This window comes from Dermacentor silvarum, chromosome 8 (assembly GCF_013339745.2).
Source record: "Dermacentor silvarum isolate Dsil-2018 chromosome 8, BIME_Dsil_1.4, whole genome shotgun sequence".
Lineage (NCBI taxonomy): Eukaryota > Metazoa > Arthropoda > Arachnida > Ixodida > Ixodidae > Dermacentor > Dermacentor silvarum.
The window spans coordinates 61,390,288-61,417,875 of record NC_051161.1 but is presented as its reverse complement, the minus strand read 5'-3'; the positions used below and the strand labels follow the sequence as shown (position 1 = coordinate 61,417,875).

The 27,588-nt window shown below is 47.5% G+C and overlaps 1 protein-coding gene across 1 annotated transcript; it reads right to left on the bottom strand.

The window, feature by feature from the left end:
- Window positions 1-20,288: 20,288 nt before the first annotated feature.
- LOC119461318 (uncharacterized) lies at window positions 20,289-27,279 on the bottom strand. Its single transcript, XM_049672446.1, has one exon. It carries the CDS (start codon window positions 26,857-26,859, stop codon window positions 25,180-25,182), a length of 1,680 nt encoding a protein of 559 aa, XP_049528403.1. The 5' UTR covers window positions 26,860-27,279; the 3' UTR covers window positions 20,289-25,179.
- Between the last annotated feature and the right edge of the window lie 309 nt (window positions 27,280-27,588).

The following is a 27,588-nucleotide window of genomic DNA, read 5'->3' as shown; positions in this document are numbered from 1 at the left end:
GCACTCGGCGAAACGAGTACCACATTTTTGAAGCACAGAAGCGGTCCTAACAAAAAAACAAACAAAAAAACAAATACTAAAACTCACACTAACGACATGAAAGCAAAAGTGAATCAAAATTCTACACTTACACTATAGAACTAACGCGTGCAATACAAAAACAAGTCACAATCTAAATCAAGCATTTAGGCTTTGTCTAGCCTAGGTAAACGTAAAAACAACAAAACGTGAAAACACTGACGCTTTCTCTACTTGAGCGTTCAGCAATCAGGTCTCACTAGAAAATTTAACAACAAACTAAAAGAAGTGTCTCGCGAACAAAAGAGACCAGAGCATCAAACAAGCGCTCTTCTTAACATCTCAGCCCTTTCATACGCCCAACACGCGACTCAAATTTATCGCAAAAAACACTCAGAAAATTTAATACTAAAATGACATAAAACAGAATGCGCTTTCAAAGTACCGTGTTACTAATCACTTGGTGTTCGCAAACATGTTTTTAGACGCGCTCGTGCAGGTCGCGCATTCTCGGCCCTAAGCGTCGTCCAATCGCGACACCAGAACAAAATTGATTTGCCTGAAACATGTGCCAATTTCGACCCGCGGCCTCCAAATACTCGGAGAGCGGCTCCTTTACAGACCCGCGTGCACACCGCCTTTCTACCCGCTAGGCAGTTGCCTTTCTTTCCGCGAGAAAGTGAACGGCTATTGTAGCAGATTTTCGAGCATACCCAACGCTTCGCTATGTTCTTCTGCTTACAATGCCTTGACAACACTGAGAACAGGCGGCATTTGCGGCGTCTGAATTTCTGCGAAATCCTTTCTTTACTGACGCGCGTCACTCCTATTCTAGATTTCAGCAGCCGCCTGAGCTTCGGGTTCACCCTACTCTGCTTTTTCCCAACGGCTAGGCTGTTGGCGCGCTTCACCCGGCTCGTACCGCCGCCCGAGTCCGACTTTCTCGGCTTGCGCCTTCGTCGTTTGCCCTCGGCGCGGCTCGCAAAGCTCGCGGTCTCGGCACTTGTACTCGCAGGTGCCCTGCCTTCTTGTCGCAACGACATGGCTCCGGACGGCAAAACCAAGCTAGGCTCGTGGTCGTCGTTAGATGTATGTGCCTGTGATAAGACATGACTGCATCCGACGCCATCTGAGCTAGCCGGTTCGCCCTGCGGTCTCTTATCGACAGGCTTCGCCTTGTCGCTACTATCTAAATCAAAAGAGCCACTGTCGGCCACTTTTCCCAAAGCGGCCTCTCTAGACGGCGAAACAACATCGTGTTCGTGCCCGTCACATAGCGTGTGCGCCAATGGCACCACATCATCTCCTACACATCCTGGGCTAGTAACCATTTCACTAGGCGGCCTGTCCTCGACAAGCTCGGCATTTTCGCTATCACCTTGACCTTCGCAGTCGGCCTGACTTATAGCTTCAAAGTGCCTTAACAAAGCCTTCGTAGCCTCAACGTAGTCCCGATTCTCTTCATCAAGCAGGCGTTCCAGAACGCACGCGAGACTACAAGGGAGCAACAGGATCAACCGCTCGGACCAGAGATCCCGGTTGACACCTTCTCCTTCGCACACTTTTTCAAAATCAGCAAGAAATTTAACCATATTCTCGCCCGTCCTGAAGGTGTGGAGATGATATCGTGCTGTGCGCCATATCCATGTTTGATTCTGTCGAAGGCTCTCTCGCCTTGCCTTTTCCTCGGGACTTACGTGCTCTTTCGCTTCTAGCTCGCGCCTCTCACGTCTCTCGCGTTCTTTTGTCTCCAGCTTTCGTTCAACAATAATCTCCCAAGCCTCTTCGGCTTCCTCGGTCGTCACGTCCTCCGCTCGCATCACGTCGAGAATCGCTTTCCTTGCCTTTTCGGAGCCGGCGGAAATGCCCAACTTCTCGCAAATTTGAATGAGGTCCTGAACTTGGAATTCCTCCATCGCGATCTCGTTCCTCGTGTCGCTTGCCCACTAAATTTACCTTTACTTCAAATTAATATCCACTGTTTAAAGAAGGTAGATGCATAAATCATAGTCTACCAAAAAAACAAAACACTCAAATTATAGCCTACCGACAAACAAAACACTCTCCTAACATCTGCCTGTGCTAGAGAGGTCTGGCGACATGAAAAGCAAACATCGGGCACTCACCCAGCCAAAGTGGTTGACGCCTGTCGATCTGGTAGCTGCCATCGAGCGGTGTAGCAGGCGTCTTCGGTCCTCGTATCTCGCAGCTTGCCATCCGCTGTTCAGATACTGGTTCGCCAATCCCATAGCTGCCATCCACTATTGTGACTCGGGGTCCGGGGACGAAAGACGGAGTCTTGAAGCAGGCGAAGAGGAGACGAAAACTTTATACAGTATGTACAAATATGTACAGATATAGCAGGAATAGCAGGTAATAGCTGGTAATAGCTGCCATTAGCTGGGGATAGCTGGTCAAAGCAGTAAGAGCTGATAAGAGCGCACCAGACCGACGGGGCGGCCGGTGGCGACTCTCTCCTTAACAATGGGCCGGTTCTTCCTTAAATCCCCTTGGCGGCAGCTCCTCGTTGACAGGAGGAAGACGGGACGGTTGCTGACGTCACTCGCGTCGCATTGTGTCGTCGCGTTCCCCTTGGCGACTCCTCGTCGACAGGACCCAGACGGGCGGTTGCTGACGTCGCCCGCGCCGTATTCTTCTTTCCACGGGGGGAAGACTTGGTGCCGCTTGAAATGACACGCTCCGCCCCGGCAAAGATGGGTGCCTTTTGAAGTCTCCCCGCGCGTTGAATTCTTGATTGGTCGCGCAGACGTGGGAGCTCCCGTCGCCTCGATCATAGGCACGTAGCACGGCACAACAACATATCATGGAAAAGTGAGTCAACCCTCAGCTCTAAACCTAATGAAAGGTGCATTGCGACTACTAAGCACGTGGGGATGGTGAAAAGCGCAGATGACATACATCTCAGATATACAGACCTCATCTCCGTTGGCATCTATCCTCCAGATAAATTCTTTATTGAAATTCCTTTCGAACTACGGGACACCACTGTTGAGCACAAAATAGAGTATCTACTGTCCCACGAAAAGAAAGCATGACTAAAGAAGAAACTTCAGCAAAATGCACGATGCTGAGATCATCAGCCCCTCAACATCAACTTTCGTGTCATTTATAACCATCGGGCCCAACGAAGACGCCATATTCAGGCTGCGCACCAAATACCGGCTTGAAAACCGGCAGACAGATCTGTCACCCTTTCCTATGCCACGCAGTGATGATATTAATGAAACAGGAGGATGTGAGTGGTTACCTAGAATAGACCTCAGTAAAGGCTAGTGGCCAGGTTTCACGGCAGGAACTATACAGGGAGTCCACTGCTTTCGGCACGCGATTTGATATCTATGAATATGATCGGCCGCCAATTGGCTTGTAAAGTTCAGGCGCCTGGTTCCAAAATTTGACAACTAATGTGCTAGCCGTGTTCATGGGTCAGTTCTGTCTATGTAGACGACATGTAGTGTAGACGTCTATCTATACGTCAACCTCCATGTAGACGACATTCTGTTGATTCAAGAACAAAGGTCCACCATGTGGCACACCCATCTGAAGTCCTGGACGCTTCGAGAAGAGCAACATTAACTATCAATGTCAGGAAGAGCGATTTTTTAAAGAGGTCAGTAGAATTTCTGAGTGTAGTATTTGACGGCCATACAAAAAGCACCAAGGAGGATTCGGTGCAGAGGATAAAGACACTGTCAAGGCCATACAATCTGCATTCCCTGCAAGTTTTCTTCGGTCTTTCGGGGCACTGCAGAGCTTTTATTCCGCATCATTGTGAACACAACACAGTGAACGCACATACAAACCCCTTGTTAATATTATATCCTCCAACCTAGTTTTGGTACATCTGGAATTTGAAAGACCGTTCGAGCTCTGCACGAATGCCTTGCTGTAAAGGACAGGTGCCCTCCTCTACCAGCACGACAACACAGAGCCTACGGGACGCCAGCTGAAAGTCATCTATTATTCATTCAAGAAAAATTATTAAAAATTATGCAAAATCCAAGAAATATTATGCAACAGAAAAGGAAGGTCTGGCAGTGTTGATAGAAGTCGGATATTTTAGGACGTGCATTGAAGGCCGACACTTAAGGTTGTTCACTGAGAACCAGACCATTACGCACCTATTGAACCTCTCGCAACCCAAAGGAAACAACATTTTATGGGGTACACAGACCCTGAGATAAGCTTCCAAGTGCTGGCGCAGTGTCTAGGCTGCACATTTCATCAACAATGGATACTGAAAAAGGTGTGTGCACTTGATTTGTGGGAAGGCACAGAAGAATAGAAGCTATAGATGAGAAGCTCTACATGTCATTAAAATGCCGACCCAAGATCTTGCGGCTTACCATGACAATCCAGAATCTGGTGGTAATGATGGATCTAGGAAGATGTTCAAGAAGTTAAACGAACGCTTCAGGTGAGAGGGCATGAAGAAATATGTCTAATTATTTTCAACCCTACCGTCTGTGTCAGATTGCTCAAGCGAAAAGCTACGAGGAAACGAAATTATTATTCCAGTGCCTTCAAGCGTGTCCTTTGAAGTCATCCATCTCGACGTTGCAGAGACTAAAAAGAAGGGAGAAGACATGAGGAAAAAGTAGGATTTTTTTTGTTGCCGTCAAGGAATGCACCAGATTGGTAGCAGTGAAATGGGGAGCAGTAGACATCAACTGCGTTATCGCCTTCATAGAACGCGACATGTTCAAGACTACCATGGTCATGGCATCCGACAATGCTCCAGCTTTCCGCAGCCAAAATCTTAAAAAATAGGCGGATACCTGAAGAATGATGTTACAGTATCACTACGCCATACCTTCCAGAAGGCAAATTCCTTGCAGATCGGCTGATAAGTGACAAAGGAAAGCTGCGGCTGAAGTCATCTGATGATGAATGTCATCGGTAATCCAATTAGGAGTGAAGTAATGCAGCCACACACCGTATTTCCACGGCAGAGACGCGTCATATATGAAGGCGTGTATGCAGCGGGGGTAGAAACTTGGGGGGTTAACATAGGAGACAGCAACTTGGAGGTTAACAAAGAAGCTCGAGAACAAGTTAAGAACCGCACAAAGAACGATGGAACGAAAAATGTTAGGCCTAACGTTAAGAGACAGAAAGAGAGCGGTGTGGATCAGGGAACAAACGGGGATATAACCGATATTCTAGTTGACATTAAGCGGAAAAAATGGAGCTGGGCGGGCCATGTAATGCGTAGGATGGATAACCGGTGGACCATTAGGGTTACAGAATGGATACCAAGAGAAGGGAAGCGCAGTCGAGTACGGCAGAAAATTCGGTGGGGTGATGAAGTTAGGAAATTTGCAGGCGCAAGTTGGATCAGCTAGCGCAAGACAGGGGTAATTGGAGATCACAGGTAGAGGCCTTCGTCCTACAGTGGACATAAATATAGGCTGATGATGATGATGCAGCGGGGCTCTCTCGCGCTTCCATCTGGACACGCTGCATCACTTAGTTGCGTCACCGCAATGTCCGCAGAAGGCGCTTGTGTGAATACACATTCAGACAAGATTGTCTGATTTTATAGGCCGCAGGTTCGATTCCACCCAGCACCGGAAAAGTTTTTTTTTTTTTTTGCCATTGAAGAGCGGCACAGGTATTGTGGCACATAGTTACTCTATTTGGCGTCAAATAGGGTCAGTGAAGAGCGGCGCATTCCAGGGGCACATACCCAGCGACTTAAGTTGGTCCGGCGGTTGGTGTCGAACCCGGTTCCTTTAGCACAGCAGCCCTGTGCTCTATTCATTGGAGAATGGACTAGCCATTGGCCTAAGTTGACGGGAAACGGCTAGATAGATAGATAGATAGATAGATAGATAGATAGATAGATAGATAGATAGATAGATAGATAGATAGATAGATAGATAGATAGATAGATAGATAGATAGATAGATAGATAGATAGATAGATAGATAGATAGATAGATAGATAGATAGATAGATAGATAGATAGATAGATAGATAGATAGATAGATAGATAGATAGATGAAAAAGTGCGTGAAGTACCCTAAGAATGCTAATCGCGTTAATTTTTGGACTTCTACTCCTGGTTATAATCTGCAATGACACATCCCAACCACACATACATGGAATGCCTTGGTTGCAGTCCTTACTTTTCTGCACATGGGAAAAGCCCTTGGCTGCCAGCTGACGACCGCCTTGGTATCACAGGGCTATGTTGCTCTTAATGAAACTAAATCTGCGGAACAAGGAACAAAGTATAAGACAGTGATGAAATGTAATTTCTACAATAAACAATGTAGCAAGCTACCTGCGATTGAGCCTGGAAGGTTTGTTCTCGTCAGGATAGCAATCATCATCATCCTCATCATCAGCCTATATTTATGTCCACTGCAGGACGAAGGCCTCTCCCTGCGATCTCCAATTACCCCTCTCTTGCGCTAGCGTATTCCAACTTGCGCCAGCAAATTTCCTAACTTCCTCATCCCACCTGGTTCTCTGCCGTCCTCGACTGCGCTTCCCTTCTCTTGGTATCCATTCTGTAACCCTAATGGTCCACCGGTTATCCATCCTACGCATTACATGGCCTGCCCAGCTCCATTCTTCCGCTTAATGTCAACTAGAATATCGTCTATCCCCGTTTGTTCTCTGATCCACACCGCTCCCTTCCTGTCTCTTAACGTTACTACTAAGATTTTTCGTTCCATCGCTCTTTGTGCGGTCCTTAACTTGTTCTCGAGCTTCTTTGTTAACCTCCAAGTTTCTGCCCCATATGTTAGTACCGGTAGAATGCAATGATTGTACACTTTTCTTTTCAACGGCGGTGGTAAGCTCCCAGTCAGGATTTGGCAATGCCTGCCGTATGCACTCCAACCCAATTTTATTCTTCTGTAAATTTCTTTATCATGATCAGGGTCCCCTGTGAGTAATTGACCTAGATAAACGTACTCCTTTACAGACTCTAGAGGGTGACTGGCGATCCTGAATTCTTGTTTCCTTGCCAGGCTATTGCACATTATCTTTGTCTTCTGCATATTCATCTTCAACCCAATTCTTACACTTTCTCGATTAAGGTCCTCAATCATTTGTTGTAATTCGTCTGCATTGTTGCTGAATAGGACAATGTCATCTGCAAACCGAAGGTTGCTGAGATATTCGCTGTTGATCCTCACTCCTAAGCCTTCCCAGTCTAAGAGCTTGAAAACTTCTAAGCATGCAGTGAATAGCATTGGAGAGATTGTGTCTCCTTGCCTGACCCCTTTCTTGATAGGTAACTTTCTACTTTTCTTGTGGAGAACCAAGGTAGCTGTGGAATCCTTGTAGATATTTGCGAAGATATTCACGTATGCCTCCTGTACTCCTTGATTACGCAATGCCTCTATGACTGCTGGTATCTCTACTGAATCAAAAGCTTGGCATAGGATAGGAATAAGTGGATCCAAATGGTCATTCAGCTGCCCATATACGAGTATATATACTGACGAAGACAGCAACTCACCAGGGTGTACTGAATACTAATCTATTATGAAATACCTGGGAGAATGACCGAAGCAAGCCCCATTGTAAACGTTGTACAATACCACCCCAGGAGGGCCGGATATAGGAGCCCTGGAGGATGTGTAGTTACGAGAAGACAACAAGCGAAGGTTAACCGGGTGGAGCAAAGAGAAGGATGAAAAGGCGTTGTCGAATGAAATGTAGGAACAGCTTGTACAAGCTTCCTGCAGTTTCTTACGACAGTATTAGTTGATATTCGCCTCGATGTCGGTGAGGGAAACTTGAGGTATTGTGGAAGTCGCGAAGTCACATTACAGCAGGCAAGGCGGTGGCGCTGATTGCAATTGGGGTTAACTGTTTATTAAGATCGAGTAGCAAGCGATAGAAGGGAACTATGTACACAGACATCAAGACTACGAGTCAAGAGTTACAATCAGTTTACGATTTTGGTCTTCTTTCTTAGCTGAATATCCACCGAATCCCTTTCCAACGGCCCCGCACGTACCTAAAAGCATCCCCAACATCACCCTCGCCCATGGTTCGTCCAATCACACTGCGGCGCGCGCATTGTGCACACAACAAGGCTCCAGGGTGACATATCCGGAGTTCCATCATGTCAAGGCCGTGGTCACAAATCTTTTGCAGTGCAATGCGTCCGTTGTCTCACAACCTCGCAAGAGCCAGTCTCCCAAAGAAAACACTCACACGCACATTGGGGCATCTGGTCCGTTCGCGGAATGTCTCGGCATGGGTGTGGTCCAGCGACGAGGGGTTCGCTTCAAAGCCACGGCACTGCTTCCGCGAACCGAATGCCGGAAACCCCGACTCACAGTGAACCCGCTTACGCGATCTCTGTAGACCACGGCTCCCCCATCACTCCCCGACGGCTATAACTGTCCGCCGCCGGCTTGGTGTCGAACCGCGCGTCTCTTTCGACCACCCCGCATGGCCCTTACACACAGCCGCCCGCACAAACAACACTGAACTCCACTCCTCCCCACCAAGAATGTCACGGGGATACTTGTTGTCAGCGTGACATTTCAGAGCCATCACGCGCAAACACCGCACAACACATCACTAAATGCCCTTGCAGTTCATAAAGGAAGGGCACCAATCTGCTATCAGGTCCACCATGTATCCAAGGTCAAATCGGCACAAACAACTCTGCTGTCGGCTTTGAGGCCTGTCCACCGTAGCACCCGCGAACACTGGAAACGGGCACATACGTACTAACCCGCACCCACACACACAAGCCTATCCACACAAACGCTTGGCATAGCCACATTGGCCGCTTACTTCCCGTATGAGGTTTTTACTCCCACTCCCCGCCATCTAATCGCGACAGCGCATCTGCACATCGGTTTGCAGTGCCTTTTATGTGAACTATCTCTAATTCATACTTCTGCAGCGCAAGTGACCAGCGCATCAGCCTTGGGCTGGTGGATGCAGAGCCGGCCAGAAACGTTAGCGGATTGTGGTCTGTGGCCACCTTTATTTTTGCTCCAAATAGCCAGGTGTCAAGTCTCCCCAGCGCCCACACGACCGCAAACGCCTCTCTTTCTATGGCTGACCACTTTGCCTGTGCTGCCGTCAACTTCTTACTCAAGAATGCGACAGGCTTTTGTTCTCCCTCCACAAGCTGCGATAGGCATGCTCCTACCGCTATCTCGGAGGCATCGGTTGTTAACAGGAACTCATGATCGTGATCAGATGCCACTAACTTCGGCAGTGATGCTAACACGTGCTTTACCGCGCAAAATGCTTTTTCTGCTTCCTCATTCCATGGGATCACCTTAAGTATCCTACGGCCTGTCAAGTCAGTTAGGGGGCGCACCACCTTATAATATTCAGGAGCATATTCACGGTAATAGTTAAAAAGACCCAGCACACTTCTCAGATCCCTCTTTGTTTTAGGGGCCTGCAGTTTTAAAATGGCGCTCACCCTATCTGGATCAGGGGAATGCGTCCCGGATCCGACTACATGACCAAGGTATTTCACCTTTGTCTGCGCGAATTTACACTTAGGTGGATTCGCCGTCAGACCCACCTGCTTGAGAGTGGCCAACACCTTTCCTAGATGTAGCCTGTGATCTGACCAGGTTGTAGAAAATGCGGCCACACCATCAATATCATACTCTGAATGCTCACGTAACACCTCATTCATAATTCTCTGGAATGTTGCGGCCGAATTTCTCAGCCCGTACGGTATGACTCTCCAAGCGTACAGACCGCGAGGTGTAGCAAAAGCGGCGAGTCGCTGCGATTCCTCGTCCAGAGCCAATACCCCCTAGTCATATCTAGCGCGGATATGTAGCTGGCACGCGCTACCTCATACAACAACTCGCTCATATTCGACATAGGAAAGCTGTCAGGTTCTGCCACTGCATTTAATTTCCTGTAGTCAACACACATCCTTAATGAACCGTCTTTCTTGGCTACACACACTACTGGGTGTACGAAGGAACTGTCTACCGGATAAAGGAAGCCCCAGTTCTGCAATTGAGCGACCTGTCGCTCAATTTCCTTGCGGAATGCCACTGGCACCTTGTAAATTTATGTGGGCTTTTTCCAGTGTTGTGTTTGAAAGCAGTGCAATTCTGTGCGAACCTGCCAAGCATTTGCCTGGCCGCCGAGAGAAAACCCCTTGAGCTTCTCGTAAAACTATAAGCAGCTCTTTACGCTGTTGCTCTGTCACCGCCTCATTGACCACTTGGAATTTCACCGCTTCATCCTTTGCTTTAGGACAGGGGGCATACGTCACTGCACCGAACTCCTCGTCCGATTCAAACACTACACCTACATTATACGATCTCGCCATGTGGGGCCGCAGGCGATTCGCGTGCACCCACTTCCTTCCCTCTTCAAACTGCACAACATAACTGTTGTCCCGCTTCTTCTCCATTATTACTGCCGGCCCTTTCCATTTTGGCTGCAGTTATCTGACCACCATCCAGCACTAGAACCTTATCACCTATGACAAATTGTTTTTCCCTCGCCCTCAAATTGTACTTTTCCGCGTACCTTCTTTGAATCGGCTCAGAATGCTCATTAACCTTTGCCGATGCTTCCGCCATCTTAGTCCTGAGATCCCGCAAGTACTGCGCTGCTGGTTTGTTCAAACCCGTAGGTGGCGTCCACTCTCCAGTCCATGTTTTTCGAAGGATTTCAAGTGGCCCATGAGGAGCACGGCCAAACATCAACTCAAATGGCGAAGTCCCTGTTATGTCGTCAGGTACTTCCCTATGGGCCCATAACATACACGGAACATAGCGGTCCCAGTCCCCTTTGTGATCATTCACAACGTGCCGGAGCATCGCCTTAAAGGTGCCATTCCACCTTTCAACAATCCCGTTGCTTTGCGGATGTTCTGGCGTAGAAAACCGCATCTTCACTCCCAACTTCTCCATGAGTTCCTGTGTTAACTTTGACACAAAGTTGGTGCCTTGATCACACAGCAAATCAATTCAGGCGTTCCGTATCGTGAGAATACTTCTATCAACTCCTGACACGTGCATTTTCGCAGTGAGGCTCCTTAAAGGAATCACTTCCGCCCCCCTTGTGCATAAGTCAACCACACTCAGGGCGTAGCGGTGCCCACGCGCCGACGCCGGGTCAAGTGGCCCTATACAGTCAATGTATACAACCTCAAAATGTCGCTCAGACCTCGTCAATGGGGTAATGGGCACGTTGTCCTTAACTGATGGGCGCGCAAACGTCTGACAAGTATGACAAGCTCGACAGTTGCGCTTTACACCCGCCACTATAGTAGGCCAAAAGAACGCGCTCCTAAGCCTTTGCTTTGTCTTTTTCTCAGAGAAGTGCCCACCACTTGGCTTATCATGCGCAAACTCTAGAACTTCTTTCCTTTTTGATTCCGGCAATACCAATTGTCGGTGCAATTGGCCGTTAAATTTCTGTTTGACCCTGAAGTTGGCAGCTGGAGATGCATCATCTGAACCCATGGCTTCATTTACAGCCAGGCCAACGGACGCAACCATTGCATCCTCCTCCGCCTTCTCACCGAGCTGTGGACCCCATGCTGGCCAGTCTACAGGCGCATTAACTGTGGTGATAACCACTTGCTCGAGAGTGGCTCTATCCTGCGCTTCTTCATCCAGCTCCATTTTCGCGCGTTCTAGAAGTTCATGTGCCTCTGGGGTTAACAATGCGTCTCACCCTTGGGACAGCACCTCGGTGACTGCGCACAGAGCCAGCACCTGTTGGTGGCTGCATCCATCCTTTCCGGCTAGAGATAGCGGTACATAAAGCAAGTCAGCGTCAACAACCTGGCCAAATGCGCCCTTTAACCTAATTTTACCTGAACTCTTGCCCTTACAAACATCGGGTAGAGTCTCTGTTCGTAACACGGTTCCCCTGAATCGAGGCACGCCTTGACGGAATTCTCACCAACTCTCAAATCGACCCACTTTAACACCTCAGATGTGGCTTGGTGGTTTGTCTTATCACCCTGCTCCACCTGCGGCCGAAAACTGTCCGATACAATTATCTCCGCCCTTGCTACGAATTTGCTACCCTCTTTCTGTGGTTGCCCCTCGTCAAACCCCTGGCGACGGTCTGGACAGTTGCTGGCATAGTGACCAAACTTCCTGCCCTCAAAGCATTGGATAGCTCCCACTCGAGGCTTTCTGCCTGCATTCCCCACTTGGCCACCCCTTTCACTCACTCGTCTGTCTCCTTCATAGAGTGGCTTATCTGAACGCTTTTGGGATCCGCCCACGCGTCTGCTTTCCTCGTATGTCTCGGCTAGCTCGGCAATTTCACTAGCGACTAGCCAGTCCTTCACTTCGTTCTGCATTACATGTCCTTACTTCTTCTGATAACATTTGTTGGAACCTGTCGTCGATAACCAAATCTTTTATATCCTGCAAGGTGGTGACATCCCTACTTTTTAGGTAGTATGAGAACAAAGTCTCTAACTTGGTCGCCACCTGATGCCACGAGTCGCCCTGTTCCTTCTTCACAGACAGGAATAAACGCCGGTACTCATTAGGAGTCATTTTAAGTTCCTTTAGAATTTTTCCTTTGAATTTAGGGTATGGCATCACGCTACCATCCGACTCACTGGCGACAAATGCTCTCATTTTCTCATCCAGGAAAGGCAGCAAGATCACTCCACGAATATCCTCGGGGATTTGCAGTGTTTGAGAGTGTCCACGCTTTTAAACCACGCAGGCACTGTGGGATCCGCCTCTGGCATTGGAGCAAGAACTGCCTTCAGTTTCTTCGCATATTCCCCCAGCTTGATACCTAACAACTGCCCCCGCCCGCGCTGTGCATCCGCCAGCGGCTGTAGCTGCATTTGAGAAAGTTTAATTTTTTCCATCTATACGATGAGTCTGAGCTTCTCCAGCTCAAACACATCTTTTGTGAGCAACTGCTCACGCTGTCCACTGGGTCCATTTTCCTCTTCCTGACTAGTGCCTGCGGCAGCCATGTCGCTCTCAGCCATCGTGATATGTTCTAAGAACTTCCCTTTCTGTGGTGTGTGTAAAACTAGAGAAAATCACTTAGGCGCTAGTCCTACATGGTGGACCATAAGACAACAGACAAGTGCCCTACCTTGACCACTGTTGTCTTTGCCGCCTGGACTGTCTCCCCGGAGTGTTGTTGGCCTCCCGTGGTGCTCCTGGCAGCTGCTGTCACAGCAACTGCTCAATTTTTCTGTAAATTTCCATTTCCTTTTCCAGGCTGCTCGCTGATCTCAACCTCCACGTCGCTACCGTCACGTCGCTGTGCAACCCTCGACGTCTCCTGCGCTCCTGCGGTTCACCCCGTCAGACTTGCCGACTCGAACTCCGCGGCGCGATGTCACTGTGCAACCCTCGACGTGTCCTGCGCTCCTGCGGTTCACCCCATCAGACTTGCCGACTCGAACTCCACGGCGCGATGTCGCTGTGCAACCCTCGACGTCCCCTTCGTGATTCCCGCCGCTCTGCTCACCAACAATGAGCCTGCTGCTGACTGTCAACTCACAGCCTTGGTCGTAGCCTCCTGCGCCGTCCTTCCGTCGCTGATGTCGTTTACCTTCTCTGGGGGATCCAAATGCTCTCCCGTCTGCTTGCTCTCCACCCAAGCAATCAAAACGTCACTTGCCTTCAGTAGAAAGACTTCACGATCCTGTCTACTGCGCCAGTTGATATTCGCCTCAATGTCGGTGAGGGAAACTTGAAGGTATTGTGGAAGTCACGAAGTCACATTACAGCAGGCAAGGCGGTGACGCTGATTGTAATTGGGGTTAACTGTTTATTAAGATCGAATAGCAAGCGATAGAAGGAAACTATTTACACAGACATCAAGACTACGAGTCAAGAGTTACAATCATTTTACGATTTTGGTCTTCTTTCGTTGCCGAATATCCACCGAATCCCTTTCCAACGGCCCCGCACGTACCTGAAAGCATCCCCAACATCGCCCTCGGCCGTGGTTCGTCCAATCACACTGCGGCGTGCGCAGTGTGCAAACAACAAGGCTCCAGGGTGACAGTATCCGGAGTTCCATTATGTCAAGGCCGTGGTCACAAATCTTTTGCAGTGCAATACGTCCGTTGTCTCACAACCTCGCAAGACACAGTCTCCCAAAGAAAACACTCACGTGAACATTGGGGCATCTGGTCCGTTCACGGAATGTCTCGGCATGGGTGTGGTCCAGCGACAAGGGGTCGGCCTCAAAGCCACGGCACTGCTTCCACGAACCGACCGCCGGAAGTGAACCGCTTGCGCGTGAACCCGCTTAGAAGTGAACCCACTTACGGGCTCTCTGTAATCCACGGCTACCCCAACCACCCCCCGACGGCTATAACTCTCCGCCGCCGTCTTGGCGTCGAACCGCGCGTCTCTTTCGACCATCCCGCATGGCCCTTACACACAGCCGCCCCGCACAAACAACACCGAACTCCACTGTATTATTTCAGCATACATAATGATTGATTTATGTCGAAAACAAGCAGGAACCGGAAAGTTTATGCTTAAAATGGTAAGGTACACGTGCCTGAAGCAGAAGTGCCAAATATTCTAAGGTTATACCATCATAGTCAAGAATCTAGAGGGCATGATGAATTTTGGCGGACGTATAGAAAGCTCACACTAAGATTCATTTGGACAAACGTGAAGGCGGATGTCCCTAACTACATTAAGACGTCCCACGAATGTCAGATCTACAGAGTGAAGTTCAAGCCACGAGGAAATAAAATGATAATGCCTTTGTATTCTGATGTACCCTTCGAAGTAGTGCACCTTGATTTTGAGGAAACCAAGAGAGGTGAGGGCGTAAGAAAAGCGCAAGCATTTTTGGTTGCCATGGATAAATGCACACGATACGTGGCGATTAAGGCTGGCCGTGAAGATGTGTACTCTGTAATTTCCCTGCTCGATTCAAGCGTGTTCATAGATGTCAAGGTCATCGTGGCTGATAATTGAACCACTTTCCGTAGTCTGAAGCGTCGATGGTGGGCAGAAGAAAGAGGCCGGAAACTTCGCTTTCCAGCACCCTACCCTCTTGAAGTTAACTTTCTTGCAGAAAGGGTGATTAGAGACCTGAAGATGCATGTTTCTTTCTTTCTATTCAGACTTCACACGTGGGTGGAACTGCGCCCTTGAGGCAGCCGTATCTCACCACAATCGCTCGTATACAGCAGGACTAGGATGCAGCCCCGATTTTGCAGCTTTCGAGAAAGTATGTTGCTTGCCTGCAGACCAAGAGTTGACTTAGTTGACCAAGTCTTCCTCAACGAAATGGCTATGGCGTAAACGCAAGAGAAACGATATCGGCAAATGATGAAGCGGAACATTGATACGCATCACTGCTCAGAGATCCCTGATGTAGAGTCTGGAAGCATGGTTCTGGTGCGCTAGTAGCTTGATTCAAAGCCAGCATTGACAGCTCCTTACTTCGTCACAAAATCGCGACACAACAGGGGCTACTGAAGACCGTGTATTACTAGGGACCCCTGACAAGGTCGAAGAGGCATCGGTTGCAAATATGCTTCCATGCCATCTCCGGAGTGAAAGAAACAGGAGCCCTGGAAGATGTAGCAATCCAAGAAAATCAGCGGGAGAAGGCGATGTAGAAGGCGAGATTCAGAGAGAGAACATGAAGACCTAGGATTATGAACAAGTCCTACTAAATGGCTCAAGGCGTACTGCTTTCGCCGGAATATCTATGTATAGACAGACTCATAGGGTACAATAGTCGCAAAAGCAATAACTATTCGCTCCAGAACACTAATATAATTCATAACAACCCTTCTCTGTGAAACCCAGTGTGCATCGCATTACGTAGATGTTAACAGGAGTTGGGTCAGTGTTGCAAAACGGTCAAGTGTCGTTTTCCCACAATATGGGGCAAAATTTCCTATGCCTTTCCCAGCATGAGCAATTTATTCTGAAAAGTTCTACAAGCAGTGAAAAATTGGTTTTTTTTTCGATTTCATATTTGCTTCTAAAAAAGTCACTTCCAGAGCATCTACAGTTATAATCAATTCCTTCGAAACGGACCTACAAAAACTGAAACCCATTCCACTAGCAAGCGCCCAACAAGCACGATTGACAACCACATACGCTCCTGTGTGGACGACAGTTCGCAAAAAAGTTAGAAGCAAGATACAGTGCCTTGATAAAGCGTTTTTTAAACCTCAGACATTGTCAGTCGTTCGCCCTTTCAAACATTTTATTACCTTAATCAAGCAAGCACTCCCCAAATGAGCAGTTATAGTCCCCTCTCCATGTAAGCATCTTTCAAGCGTCACACTTGGCTGGAAAAATGGAAAATAGATATCACTAGATATTCCATTTTTGATACGTGGGTATGTTTTTGACAAACACACGCTGATGGTCCGAAAACGTATGAAGCTGGTAATGACCACCCTTCTCTCGAGAAAGTCAGCCCTTTAACAAACGATCCTCCAGCCAGCTTTGCTGAAACGTCTTCCAACATTTAGTTTTACCTGCGCTACAATCACCAAGAAACTCATTATAATGTCGCCTACGTAAGCCTTAAGTAAAGTCTGTCTTTGCAACTTCTAGCCAGCTACAACAAGCGTGACGAGCGCTTTCAAAACAATGCATGAGAGCATGTATGTAATGATGAATTCGTATCGGATTCATTTGAATCCAAGTGACTACTAACAAAAGTGATTATTACTGCCACTCTGCAATTAATATTGGCACTGTGCACAACAAAAAGGCACAAACCAACATTTTCGACGTCACTAAAAGATTTCTCCTGTTTTACATTGCCAAAAAAGCAAATTCCCTTTTTTCTCAGACCCCTGATTTTTCTCACAATATCGGGAATTTCCCTTGATTTGGCAACACCTAGTTCAGTCTGCAGATTTCTATTTCCCTGATCTCTATATTCATTATGATCGGCGGTTGGCTATAGTGCTATATTGACAGTGAGCGCGAGATCCGAGGTTTGATTCTCGGCCATTATGGCAGCCCTTCGATGAAGGCAAAATGCAAAAAAAAAATCTCGCTAACTTCGATTTAGGCACATGTTAAAAAACCACAGGCTTTCAAAATTGATCCGGAGCTCTAGCTCATAAGGCGTCTCTGATAACCCAAGTGTTGCTTTGACATGTTTAGCCCCACTAAACGATCAATAATTCCAAAAACATCTGTAGTGGCAGCCGCGGTAATCGGGTGAGAGACCCTGCGTGTGTGTCTGGATGTGTGTGCAGGTGCGGGGTTGTTAGAAAGAGGTGCGTTCAGCAGTTTAGGTGTTCTTTCATTGTCAAATTTTTAAGTGCTTATGAGAGGCTTTCATGGTGTTGCCACAGTCACATCTCGACTGAAGTAGCCCTCTTCCTTCTCGCCAAGCAGCAAGAGGTACCCTGCTTTTTTTTCTCTTTCTTAGTAGAGCGACAGCTATTTCAGGTTGATGCTGGACGTTTAGAGATGGCCAGTTGAGGCAAAAATGCATTGATCAACGATGCATTTGCAAGATGCATTTGCGAAATGCATTATGCAAGACAGTCCTGCCTTCTTTACGCACCACGTCACAAAACTGAAGTGGAACACGACTTAAAGTGGATAAGTGGGCTCTGCTTAAGAACCCAGAAGGACTCAAAACGTCTGTTTTGCCAGCGTTTATTTAATGCACAGTACAACCTATGTTCATTGCACGTCTACTATACACCGCGAACTCTTTTTGATCTTACTACCTAAAAAACTGCAGCTGCAGTCGTTTTGTGTTTTTCATCTAGTATACAAGGAGTTAGCATGAACATGAATGACTGGCGAGACGCAGTGGTCTACAATTTTCAATATAGCATGCAATTTTTTTTTTACTTTCTTCCGAGATGGTGTACTCCAAGCATACGGAGCAATGTATTACTACTGAGATAGTCATGAGATTGTCGGTCTGTGCGGCACAGGTGCTTTTCATGAAAAACGAAGAAGCTACTGTGTTAGTTCAGCACAAGGAAGTTGTAAAGCAAGTTGTTTCAACAATATGAATTATTCTGTTATACAAATAGGAAAATAAGCAATGCAATATAATGCAATGGGAAGTTCTCATTTTCCAGAAGTTCGGTATATCTGAGTGATTTTTTTAATTGCCTCAGCAATCTCGTGGCTGATTTTCTGGATGAATGTATGTGTGTAAATATCTCGGAGCTGGTGAGAACCTCATGATGTCTAAAAAAGTCATTCAGCAATGAGCGGTTATCGTTCCGCTGTGGAAAAGGGTGTCTCCTAAGTTACCTAAAGTCGTGAACGATAAACTTCATAAAACATTTTCTATGAATTGATTATCGAGCTATCTCTGATGTGTGCTTGCATAAAAGTGCTTCTGAGAAAGTAACCCTCAATCTCTGCTGCTCTATGACTTAAAAACCTAATTTGGCTTAAACGCCTCGTACACTACAGCATTGTAAATTTAGCACAATACGTAAAGGCATTTTGTATTTTCATTGGGGTATGATGATAAGTACCATCGTGACACAGCAAGCTTGTTCAAGTTTGAGCGTGATTTAGTGTTGTTCAATTGATCCTGCATACTATAAACACATCGATTACATTCATTGAAAACATTTATTATCCACCCCCTCCGCTCACTTCGTAGGGAACGCACTTCCTCTACATCATCTTTCTTGTCAGGTGTAATGTATATGTGTTTTTCATTATTCTCTAGAGTCAACAGATAAATGCAACGCAACCTTCAACAAAATACTCGTATGCTAGTGCTGTCCTGTTTGATATTGCTTCACAATTGCCAACAGGACTGCAGAAATAAAGGAATACATGGAACACTGTTCACTTAATCGGAAAACCCATAGACATGTCATAAACACTAGCCAATGACCAAGCCGCCGTGCATACCGGACCTTCGTGTGAGACGGCCAAACACAAGCGGGAAAATGGGGTTCATCTTAAGCACGTGAATGCTTTTGTGTCGTAGAGTATGGCTGCTCGACTGTTATTGTGAAGTTATCTGAAAAAAATACATTTGATTGCACATTAGCCCCACAAATCTTGAGTCATTTTTATCGAAATTCTAATCTGCGTGAGAAGCATTATGCAAAACCCGCAGCTAGCTTGCATTTTCGATATCCTGGTGTGAGTCCTCAGTTGTGGGTGTTTCAGGAAAGCATGTAATAATTAATTAACTGCTAAGCATATCAAGATTTACTCAATTTCATTACTTCTTTGGTACAAATGTACTCTTCCTAGCTAGAAATAAGGAATAAGTCGTTGTAGTTTTCCTTGATGTGGAAGAGCGTTTGGAATTTTTAGGGCTAGAAGAAAGTGTCAAATGCCTCGCAGCTCTTGGTACATTGGTACAGCACTGCCAGAAATCCACTTATAACACTCCCAATTTCTGTGATGCTGTATGTAATTTCTAAATAGCCCACTGGTCACCTCCGCCCCTGTTCATGACCTACCCACCTCTTCCCGACTGACCAAGAAAACCTTATCAACATTTAAGCATACACACAACGCTAGTGCTCATGGATCCTTTCTGCATTGATCGTTTTTTTCGCGGTGCTTCGACGTCACGAAGATAAAAAAACTCACCTCAACGGCACCTATTATTTGCCGTGCTTTCTTCCTTACGCTTTGCCCATACGATCTTGACCAGACACACTGGCAGGCGAATTATGCCGCGCCAGAAAGTGGCGCTCTGCCTTAGCGCTAGGTTTAATGTAAGATTGACTTCCGCGATTCCGCACCATAACTCTCCTCACTATTCTCTTGTACAGGATATTCCTGCAGCATAACGACTGCACAAGTACAAGACTTAAGTCTGTTAACTGTGCCCTCCACCTAAAACATGACGCGAGAACGATTCTGGAGCATGACGATCCTGTAAGAATTCAATTCTTAACCATTTTGGATGAATAAAAGACCACATATACATAATTAAGGGCACATTAAGGACACATTAAGGACTTTTTACAGCGACAAAACCGAAACACATACAGAAACAAGAACAACGATATAGGTGTGCTTAACTGACTCCTTGCAACAGTCTGGAGTTGTACCTACCACGTCAACGGGCGAGTATCTCTTACATCTCCTCGGCAAAATATTAAATTGTATGCAAACAAGCTGACAAACAAGCAGTTTGTCTTAGGTTACACATATGCATGTACGTCGGGGTTGCTCTCTGCTGCACACCACCAGGCGGCAAATATTTATTCAAGCCACTCATCCTGGCGGCTTTCTATCTGTGCACCTAACGTGATAAAATGATGTTTAATTAACTTAGCTCAATTGAAAAGACAAGAAATAATGAGGTCTTTATGTTTCCACATTCTTTTTGACCAGGAACTGTCAGTTTTATTTCGGCATAACAACAGAGCAGGACATTCTTGCACAAAAAGGTCTTGCTCGGGCTGTACAAGTCGATGCATCGTCAACACAACAACGAAAAGCAGAAAGAACAAGCCGTTCAAACTTCGCACAACTTTTCCCACATTTTCCCCGTGGGGGAATGTTCAGTAGCCCAAAATTTTTGTCCATCGTTTTCTATCCACAACTAAACTATCACTCGTATTTCGAGCTGCGAGAGCACTCATTCGGTTTTCGGAACTTTTCTTACCATATGTCCCACATTTTTTGCTCGTACAATATTACCGTTAAGAAACTTCATGGCCGCCTTATGACGACATGCAAACAACAAAGAAACACAGTTCCATCAACAATGTTCAAGGAAAAAGGTAGATGACAGAGCGGACTCCATGAGAACTTCAAAGGTTCAACATCAAGACACAAAAATGTGTTTTACTAGTACATTTCCTTGAATGTGCAATGACCGTCCCTTGAAATTTATGCATATCTAGTAGCGCTAGAAGCAATTCTGATAAAGGACATCTTCAAGCTCCTCGAAACACAAAATGGGCAGGGATGGCACTTCTGGAACAGTTTCGTGATTTTCATGAAACTGCTTCATCTGAAGCTACAATTTTCTCAAGAAAACAACCTATAGTTTAATGAAAGACTGCCAGTCAGATCAGGTGTTTACCCGTGCAATTGCAATGAAAGCACCGATCGTCACTCATGCTTTGTGAAACAATCTGGGCATCTAAAGAAATTCAATGGTAATTTCGGGAAAGATTACCAATAAAAACAACGAATTTTGCCCAGCTCTCTGTGTCGCTAATTCTGTTTATTTTACGAAATTCATGACGACAACCGAATATCACTTTGCTGCAAATTTTAATTTTGTTTGTACTTTTTACGTCGCGCGTAACAAGCAAGGGATTAGCGAGAACTGTTGTATCAAGACAGCAGCTCTCGAATCGTTTTCGATTAGTATGAGAGTTGTTTACCCTCTAGAGATAGAGGTAACGCAGCATATTAAAGGAACCTGCTGCGTTGAATCCCATTGAAATTAATAGCAGGTGGCCATGCTTAGACGCAATGTTCACAGCAGTCCAAAAGGAATCATAACTTTGCATCTTAACAAGCACACCTTCCTTCATTTTAAATAGAGCATGGCGAGCTAAGACACCTAAAGCACGGAGTTCTATAACGGCATCCAATGTTCTAGCTCACTGCATGCTAGCGCAAGCATAACCACCTAAAAAAATGCAATAAATGACAATGCGTGTTTAAACCTGGAGCCTTCCGGACCGACTTACTGTCGGGGTATGTTTCGCATAATGACGCGTTAGAAGCTGCTGTGCCTCAGTGGCTGGACAAAAAAAAAGTACAATTTCTCCGTCGTAACTTCGGCAAACAAACACAACCAGCCTACGTAAAGTGCTCAATGAAAGACCTGCTTCAATGGTTAAGCGGCATGCATTTTCAATTTACGCCATCAGCTCGGTAAGAAAAGACCACAACATGTGCAATGCCTTCTGCGGATTTACAATCGAAGTACCCAGCACGCTATACGAAAGCATTCAGTCATTAAGTAAGCAGCAGCGTTTATTACCGAATGAATCGCTGAAACCTGTCCATAAGGTTACAATCACCGACATTACGAGATGTAGTCTTGAGCTCTTCGGTGCCATTCTCTCGAGGCCTGGCAAAAATGCGATACACTCTAGTGAGTTTGCCGTATTTTGCTACACAGTTTGATAATGACGTGGTCGTTTAATTTTGGAAGTATATATCGTTCCTGAGTAGTAGTAATTTCAGAACCCGCCAAGTAACGCGTTTCGTCGCTAGACGAGCAGTGTGAAGACGCACTGTTCGTTCAGCACTGCAGCCATAACTGTGAACATTCGCTTTAAGTACAAGCTGTAGCCTGAGCAAAATTGAGCTTTCCTATGTTCAAACTACGGGCATTATAGCATTCCATGGTGTGGGTCACCCGTTGTAAAAAACGCTTGCGCAGGCTCCTTCTGGCCTTAAGCCCATAGAGCTGAAGGTTATTTTAGTGCGAAAACCGGTAGAAGCTTGGCAAAAGCTCTATCTTTCGGGCCGACCTCGTAATCTTTATCTTCCAAGTTTTATGGCCGGCTCACGTATTTTCAAACGGATCCGCGCTTTCGAGCGTTGCACCCAAGAGTAAAATTAGCAACGTGAAAGAAAGAAAAGCTAATAAAAGTGCCCTTGAGCTGGTGGGACGGAGAGCGGAAACGCGTTCTGGAGCCACAAATCTGTAAGCTTGCGGATGCAAACGTCCTTAGAAGCAGGAAATTCGGGAAATGTTTGAAAAGTAATGAAGAAAACAGAATATTGTCGGTCGCAGTGGCTTGTGTGGAGGTCAGCTCCACCATGCCACGGGCATGCTTCATGCAGTGCCGAATAATGACTATAATGGCAGTCAGGGTTAAAATTAATTATAATGTAGGGTCCATATTCGCGAAGCTTTTAGTATGCTCCAGGACTTCGTAAATTGTCGCCGTCGGCCTATTGTAACACCGCATAAATTATTCGCGAGGGCGCCCAGCCATTGACAAACAGTTCTTTCATTCGAAAAGCTTCTGAAATGGTATGCCTGATTTGCTGTTTCCGCACATTTCAGCTGGTACCAGCAAAGCTTGTTTAAGAGTTACAACCTCTGTCTTTTTTAATAGTTCTGTCGCCTGTCTTAAGTTTCCTAACGTGCGTCAGCCGTAGATGCTTCGGCGCATTTCCTTGAAATGCGTTGTCCCTGCGTGGCGTCGAAAGCTTCCAGATTTTCTAATAAGTAAGCATGTCATGAAGTACATCGTCAATGCAGCGTTAAAATCACTTGGCGAATCACATGTCATGCTCCTAGTTCTTGAAATGTTCTTTAAAATTCGCAAGCCGCAGTGCAATTGCCCAGAATGGCGACGTAAGAGTTCGAAGCAGTGGACAGGAAAATGACAGTTCGCGAATACAGCCATCGAGCGCTCTTTCTTTCTTTCTTTCTTTCTTTCTTTCTTTCTTTTTTTTTTTGGCAAGGCTAGGCAGTACTCAGCTTAGCTGCTGTCCACATAACTGAAAATTCTCGATTGTGAACCTTGAAAAGTTAGCTCGAGAAGAAAGCAGTGGCATATTATTTGAATTTCATAATTCCTGTAAATTAACAGTCATGCATTGCTGAGAAACTGTTCATGTTCGTGTTTCTATCCAGCTTAGTTATTATAACGTCTCAAGACAAAAAGTTATTGTGGATTTCTTCGGAATATGAATCGACAACGAAAGCCAATGCGCCATTGAAGTATGATGCATTACTGTAATACTTATTAGCTCTAATGCAGAGTTTTGGGATCACGGCAATGACACGCACCATCGAAAACAGATTGATAGCAATCTTACTTTCGAAATAAAACTAGTACATGTGTCGATAAGTATTAATCCATTGCTAAATTTCTACAATGCTACATGTTGCAGAAAAGTAGCCAACAAAATGGCTGCATGTCACAACCCCTCTCTAAGCGCGCATGACGTCAGTTCAGTCGATCTTCTATACAACGTTTCTGTTCTCGTCTCAACTTAGCCAGCTCCTCCTGAATCAGGCGTACGCATTCACATGACTCTTCGTTGCCATCACACCGAGAGCACTCTTAGATCTCAGGACATCTAAGAGTCAAGCTATCTCTTCAGCAGTCAATATGCTGCACATTTCTTCTTTCACAACGAATCATTCTCAATGAAGTGCTAGCTGGGCCATTCCACCAATGACTAGCGATCGACCTTGATCAGATGAAATCGCAATCAATTTGTAAGCGATCATGTGAGCTTTGAGCGAAGCTCTCAATGCTAGCTCAGAATCACTACGAAATCAGTCGGCGCGACTACAGTGGGACTGCAGATGACAACTGTATTCTAATTGTTTCCTGGCGGAAATAAGACGTTAAGATTGTTCACGGCGTCTTTCTGTTCGTTCCTATGCGTTCGATGGCAAAGAAAATAAAACGCAAAAAAGCAATTATGATCACCTTCAAACAATGGCTACGTTATCAATGACTGTTAGGTATTCAGCCTACACTTCCGAGCTCGAACATTCAGTAATCGATGAACAGCCAATGCGCTCGAAGGTCCATCTAGCTCACAGCAGTTGCTTGGTTCCCTGAATAACGCGTCAGGAAATGTGACCAGTCTGGTTTCAAGGAAGTGTCTTACTATTTTTCAGGGTTATTTCATGAATCACTAGCACATCCACACAGTATTAGAAAGTCGGTCAGTTGGCCAGACACACACGAACAAAACAGGCTGTCGGATGTTACAATATAACAAAAGCTCAACGAAGTGTTCCTCAGTCTTCAAGATTCGCGACGCCTTCAAGTGAACCAGAATTTTGTTTGCGGCACAGAAATAAAGCAACTGTGATTAAAAAACAGCGCATTATGTTAAGCCTGTGGCTTGGCCGATTCGTAGCCGGGGAACAAGTCAGCAGAATCCGTGGGCAGTACCACAGGAAGGATCACCAGCGATGAATCTAATCACCTGGGCACCTTAAGGCTGGGCGGCGCAATCCACCGATAGTGCGTATATCCATTTCGGCACACCTCTGTGCGTTTAGCCGGCGTCGGTGCTACTCTGTCAGGTAAAGTACGTCACACAAAAGCACAACAAGCGAAGAAAAAAACGCACACGCTGAGGACACAGTGGCACTTCGCACACAAGCACCGAGCGGTTGCTTATCATGGCATCCATCCAGCAGTAGTGCACCAGGATCTGCGTCGATTGAGTGCGCAGTCCACAAATCTTCCATGAGGAGTGGATGGAGAACGTGCCTTGATGTGGAACTCCAACACAATTGTCCCACTTTTCTTTATTTTTTACCAAGCGTAGTTCTTGGACGAGGCCTTCTTTCTGGTAAAGTTTGTGTCCGGCGTGACTGGCCTGTGAGACGGGCCTCCGTAGCCACCATTGTCCCTTAAGTCCAGATCGCCTACGAGCTGAGCGAGCTCCCTATCCTTCTTGTCCATACCGGAAGGTCCAGGATCACCGTTGCCTTCGGGTCCGCCATTCAGAAAATGCAGGTTGGCCAAGCTGTTGGACCTCGATCGGTGTTCTTGCCGGATGGAGTAGGAAAAGGCGCGCTCGTTTAGGTGGCCTTTCCTGCGATAGATGCCCGTGTTGAATGGAGAGTCGGTGTCCCCTCCCCCCGAGTCATCATGGTGGCCGTTGCTGCGCCGGTGCTCCTTGCCGGGCTTCGATGAAGACGGGTGCTCGCCATTTCCCCTGTGCTTGCCTCCGTGAGGCCGCGGTGCCGTGCTATAGTTCTGCATGAAGTACTGCTCGTGTGGATACATGCCTGGCTGGTATGAAGCGGTCGGGCTCATGGCTCGCACAGCAGGTATGTACGTGGGCTCCTCGGCGCTGTACAGCATGGGTCTCTCGGGAGGCCTGCGCATTCGCTCCGAGTGGATCATCATGGGAGGCGGCGGGTGGCTGCCGCTGTAGCCCGATATGACGCTGTACCCGTTAAGGTGAGGCGGAGGTGGCATGGGTGGGAGCTGCTGCTGCTGCTGCTGCTGCTGCTGCTGCTGCTGCTGCTGTGGGGAGGAATTCGACGAGGACTTGGACTTGGATTTCTTCTTTGACTTTGAGCTCTCCTTATGACCGTTCATCTTGCTCGTGCCGGGAGGCGGAAGTGGTGGCAACGGTGGCGGCGGTGGTCGAGACGGGATGGCGAGCTGCCGGGGCCGAGACGACTTGTTGAGCCCAGTGGCCGTTGACTGGACGCTCCTAAGTGTTCCGCTGGTGTCCATGTAGACGAGCTCTCTGGGAGCGGGCCCAGTCCAGACTTTGTAGTTTCCTTCGTCGTCTTCCGTGTCGTCGTCGAGCAAGATGGAACCACCGTTTGCGTGCGGCACGCCGTTGCTGGTGGAAGGGTCGGCCTGCTGATGACGCCATGCTTCGACCTTCTGCACGGTGTCCAGGCCGACTACAGACTGAGCTCGCCGCGGCGGCCCGTCTAGCGCGTAAGGATTCTCTTCCAACTGCTTGGCGTACGTACAGTCTGCGTACGCGTGGAAGCAGCAACGTACGAGAGCGTTGGCAGCGGCCTCCTTCTTGCAGATAAATGCGTGGCACTCGAGCACCTTGATTCCCGTGGTCCTCCTCAATATGCACGCGAACAACGGCGGTTGCTGTGGTCCTGCGTGCCTCGCAAACGGACTGTCCAGTGGCAGGAACTTCTCCACGCGTTCGGAGCCGCTCGAACCCGGCACCACGACATGGCGCACGGCTGCACAGTAATGCAGCGTTTCGATAGGGAAGAACCGCACGTGCTGACGTAGTGATTCATCAACGTTCTCCAGAAGGAGTCCGTTGCTCCACACGCTGAGCCACGAGTCAATGCCCCGAGCAGAAACAGGCCCCTGATCCGGGTAGAGCTCGCGCAAGGGCTCCTGAATGCCCTGAAGGCCATCCTTGGTGATGTGAGGGACGGCCGAACCTAGGTATAGGACCCGGCAGCGGCAGATTGGCGTTGTCGAAGCGTTGTGGGCCATCGTCGATGCACGAGCGGTACGCGTCGAACTTTGAAAACGCCGCAACGCGCCTTGCGGCGCAAAGCGTCACGACGGTGGCGCGCACACACCCTCACGGACGTCTCGATAATCCATGGAGGGCAGTCGCCGACGAACCCTTGTTCCGGTCCAGCCTTGCACGGCGCAATCACTGCGAAGGTTCGCCTACGCACAGTAATCCAAATAGAACGCAGATGACACACGGAACGATGATGAAGTGACACTAGGTGCTCACACAAAGGTGCACTAGGTGCCCTGCACTCGTTGACACACGACTAGAGACCAACCGTCGCCGAACTTTCGGGCTTCCTCGTCGGTCGACGGCGTCGTGCGGCTGAGACGCTTTCGTGACCGCTGCGTGGTACCGCTCGCGGCGGGGGAGCGCAGAGCAGGGCAGGCGAGAGACCCCCCAACCCCCTTGCCACCCCCCTTCCTCGCGTGCGGAGCACGTGTAACGCTCGTCGTCATTGGTTGAGAAGCATCCTTTGTGACTACGCGGTCCAATGAGGGAGAGCGTTACGGCGGCGCCGACCGGCATCCTGCTGTACACAGCCGACGTCCATCTTGTAGCTGCTCAGGAATGCCGCCACAAAGAAATCAGAAACCGGTTTCGGCTTCGGGGGGCGAGGGATAAGTTCTCCCCCCCCCCTCCCCCCCTCCTCATTTCACCTCGCTCACCTGCCCCCGTCGAAACGACGAGAGCGGGAGGAG

Excerpts from the sequence above, each read along its gene's own strand:
- LOC119461318 (XM_049672446.1), bottom strand. The coding sequence starts at position 26,859 with ATGGCCCACAACGCTTCGACAACGCCAATCTGCCGCTGCCGGGTCCTA.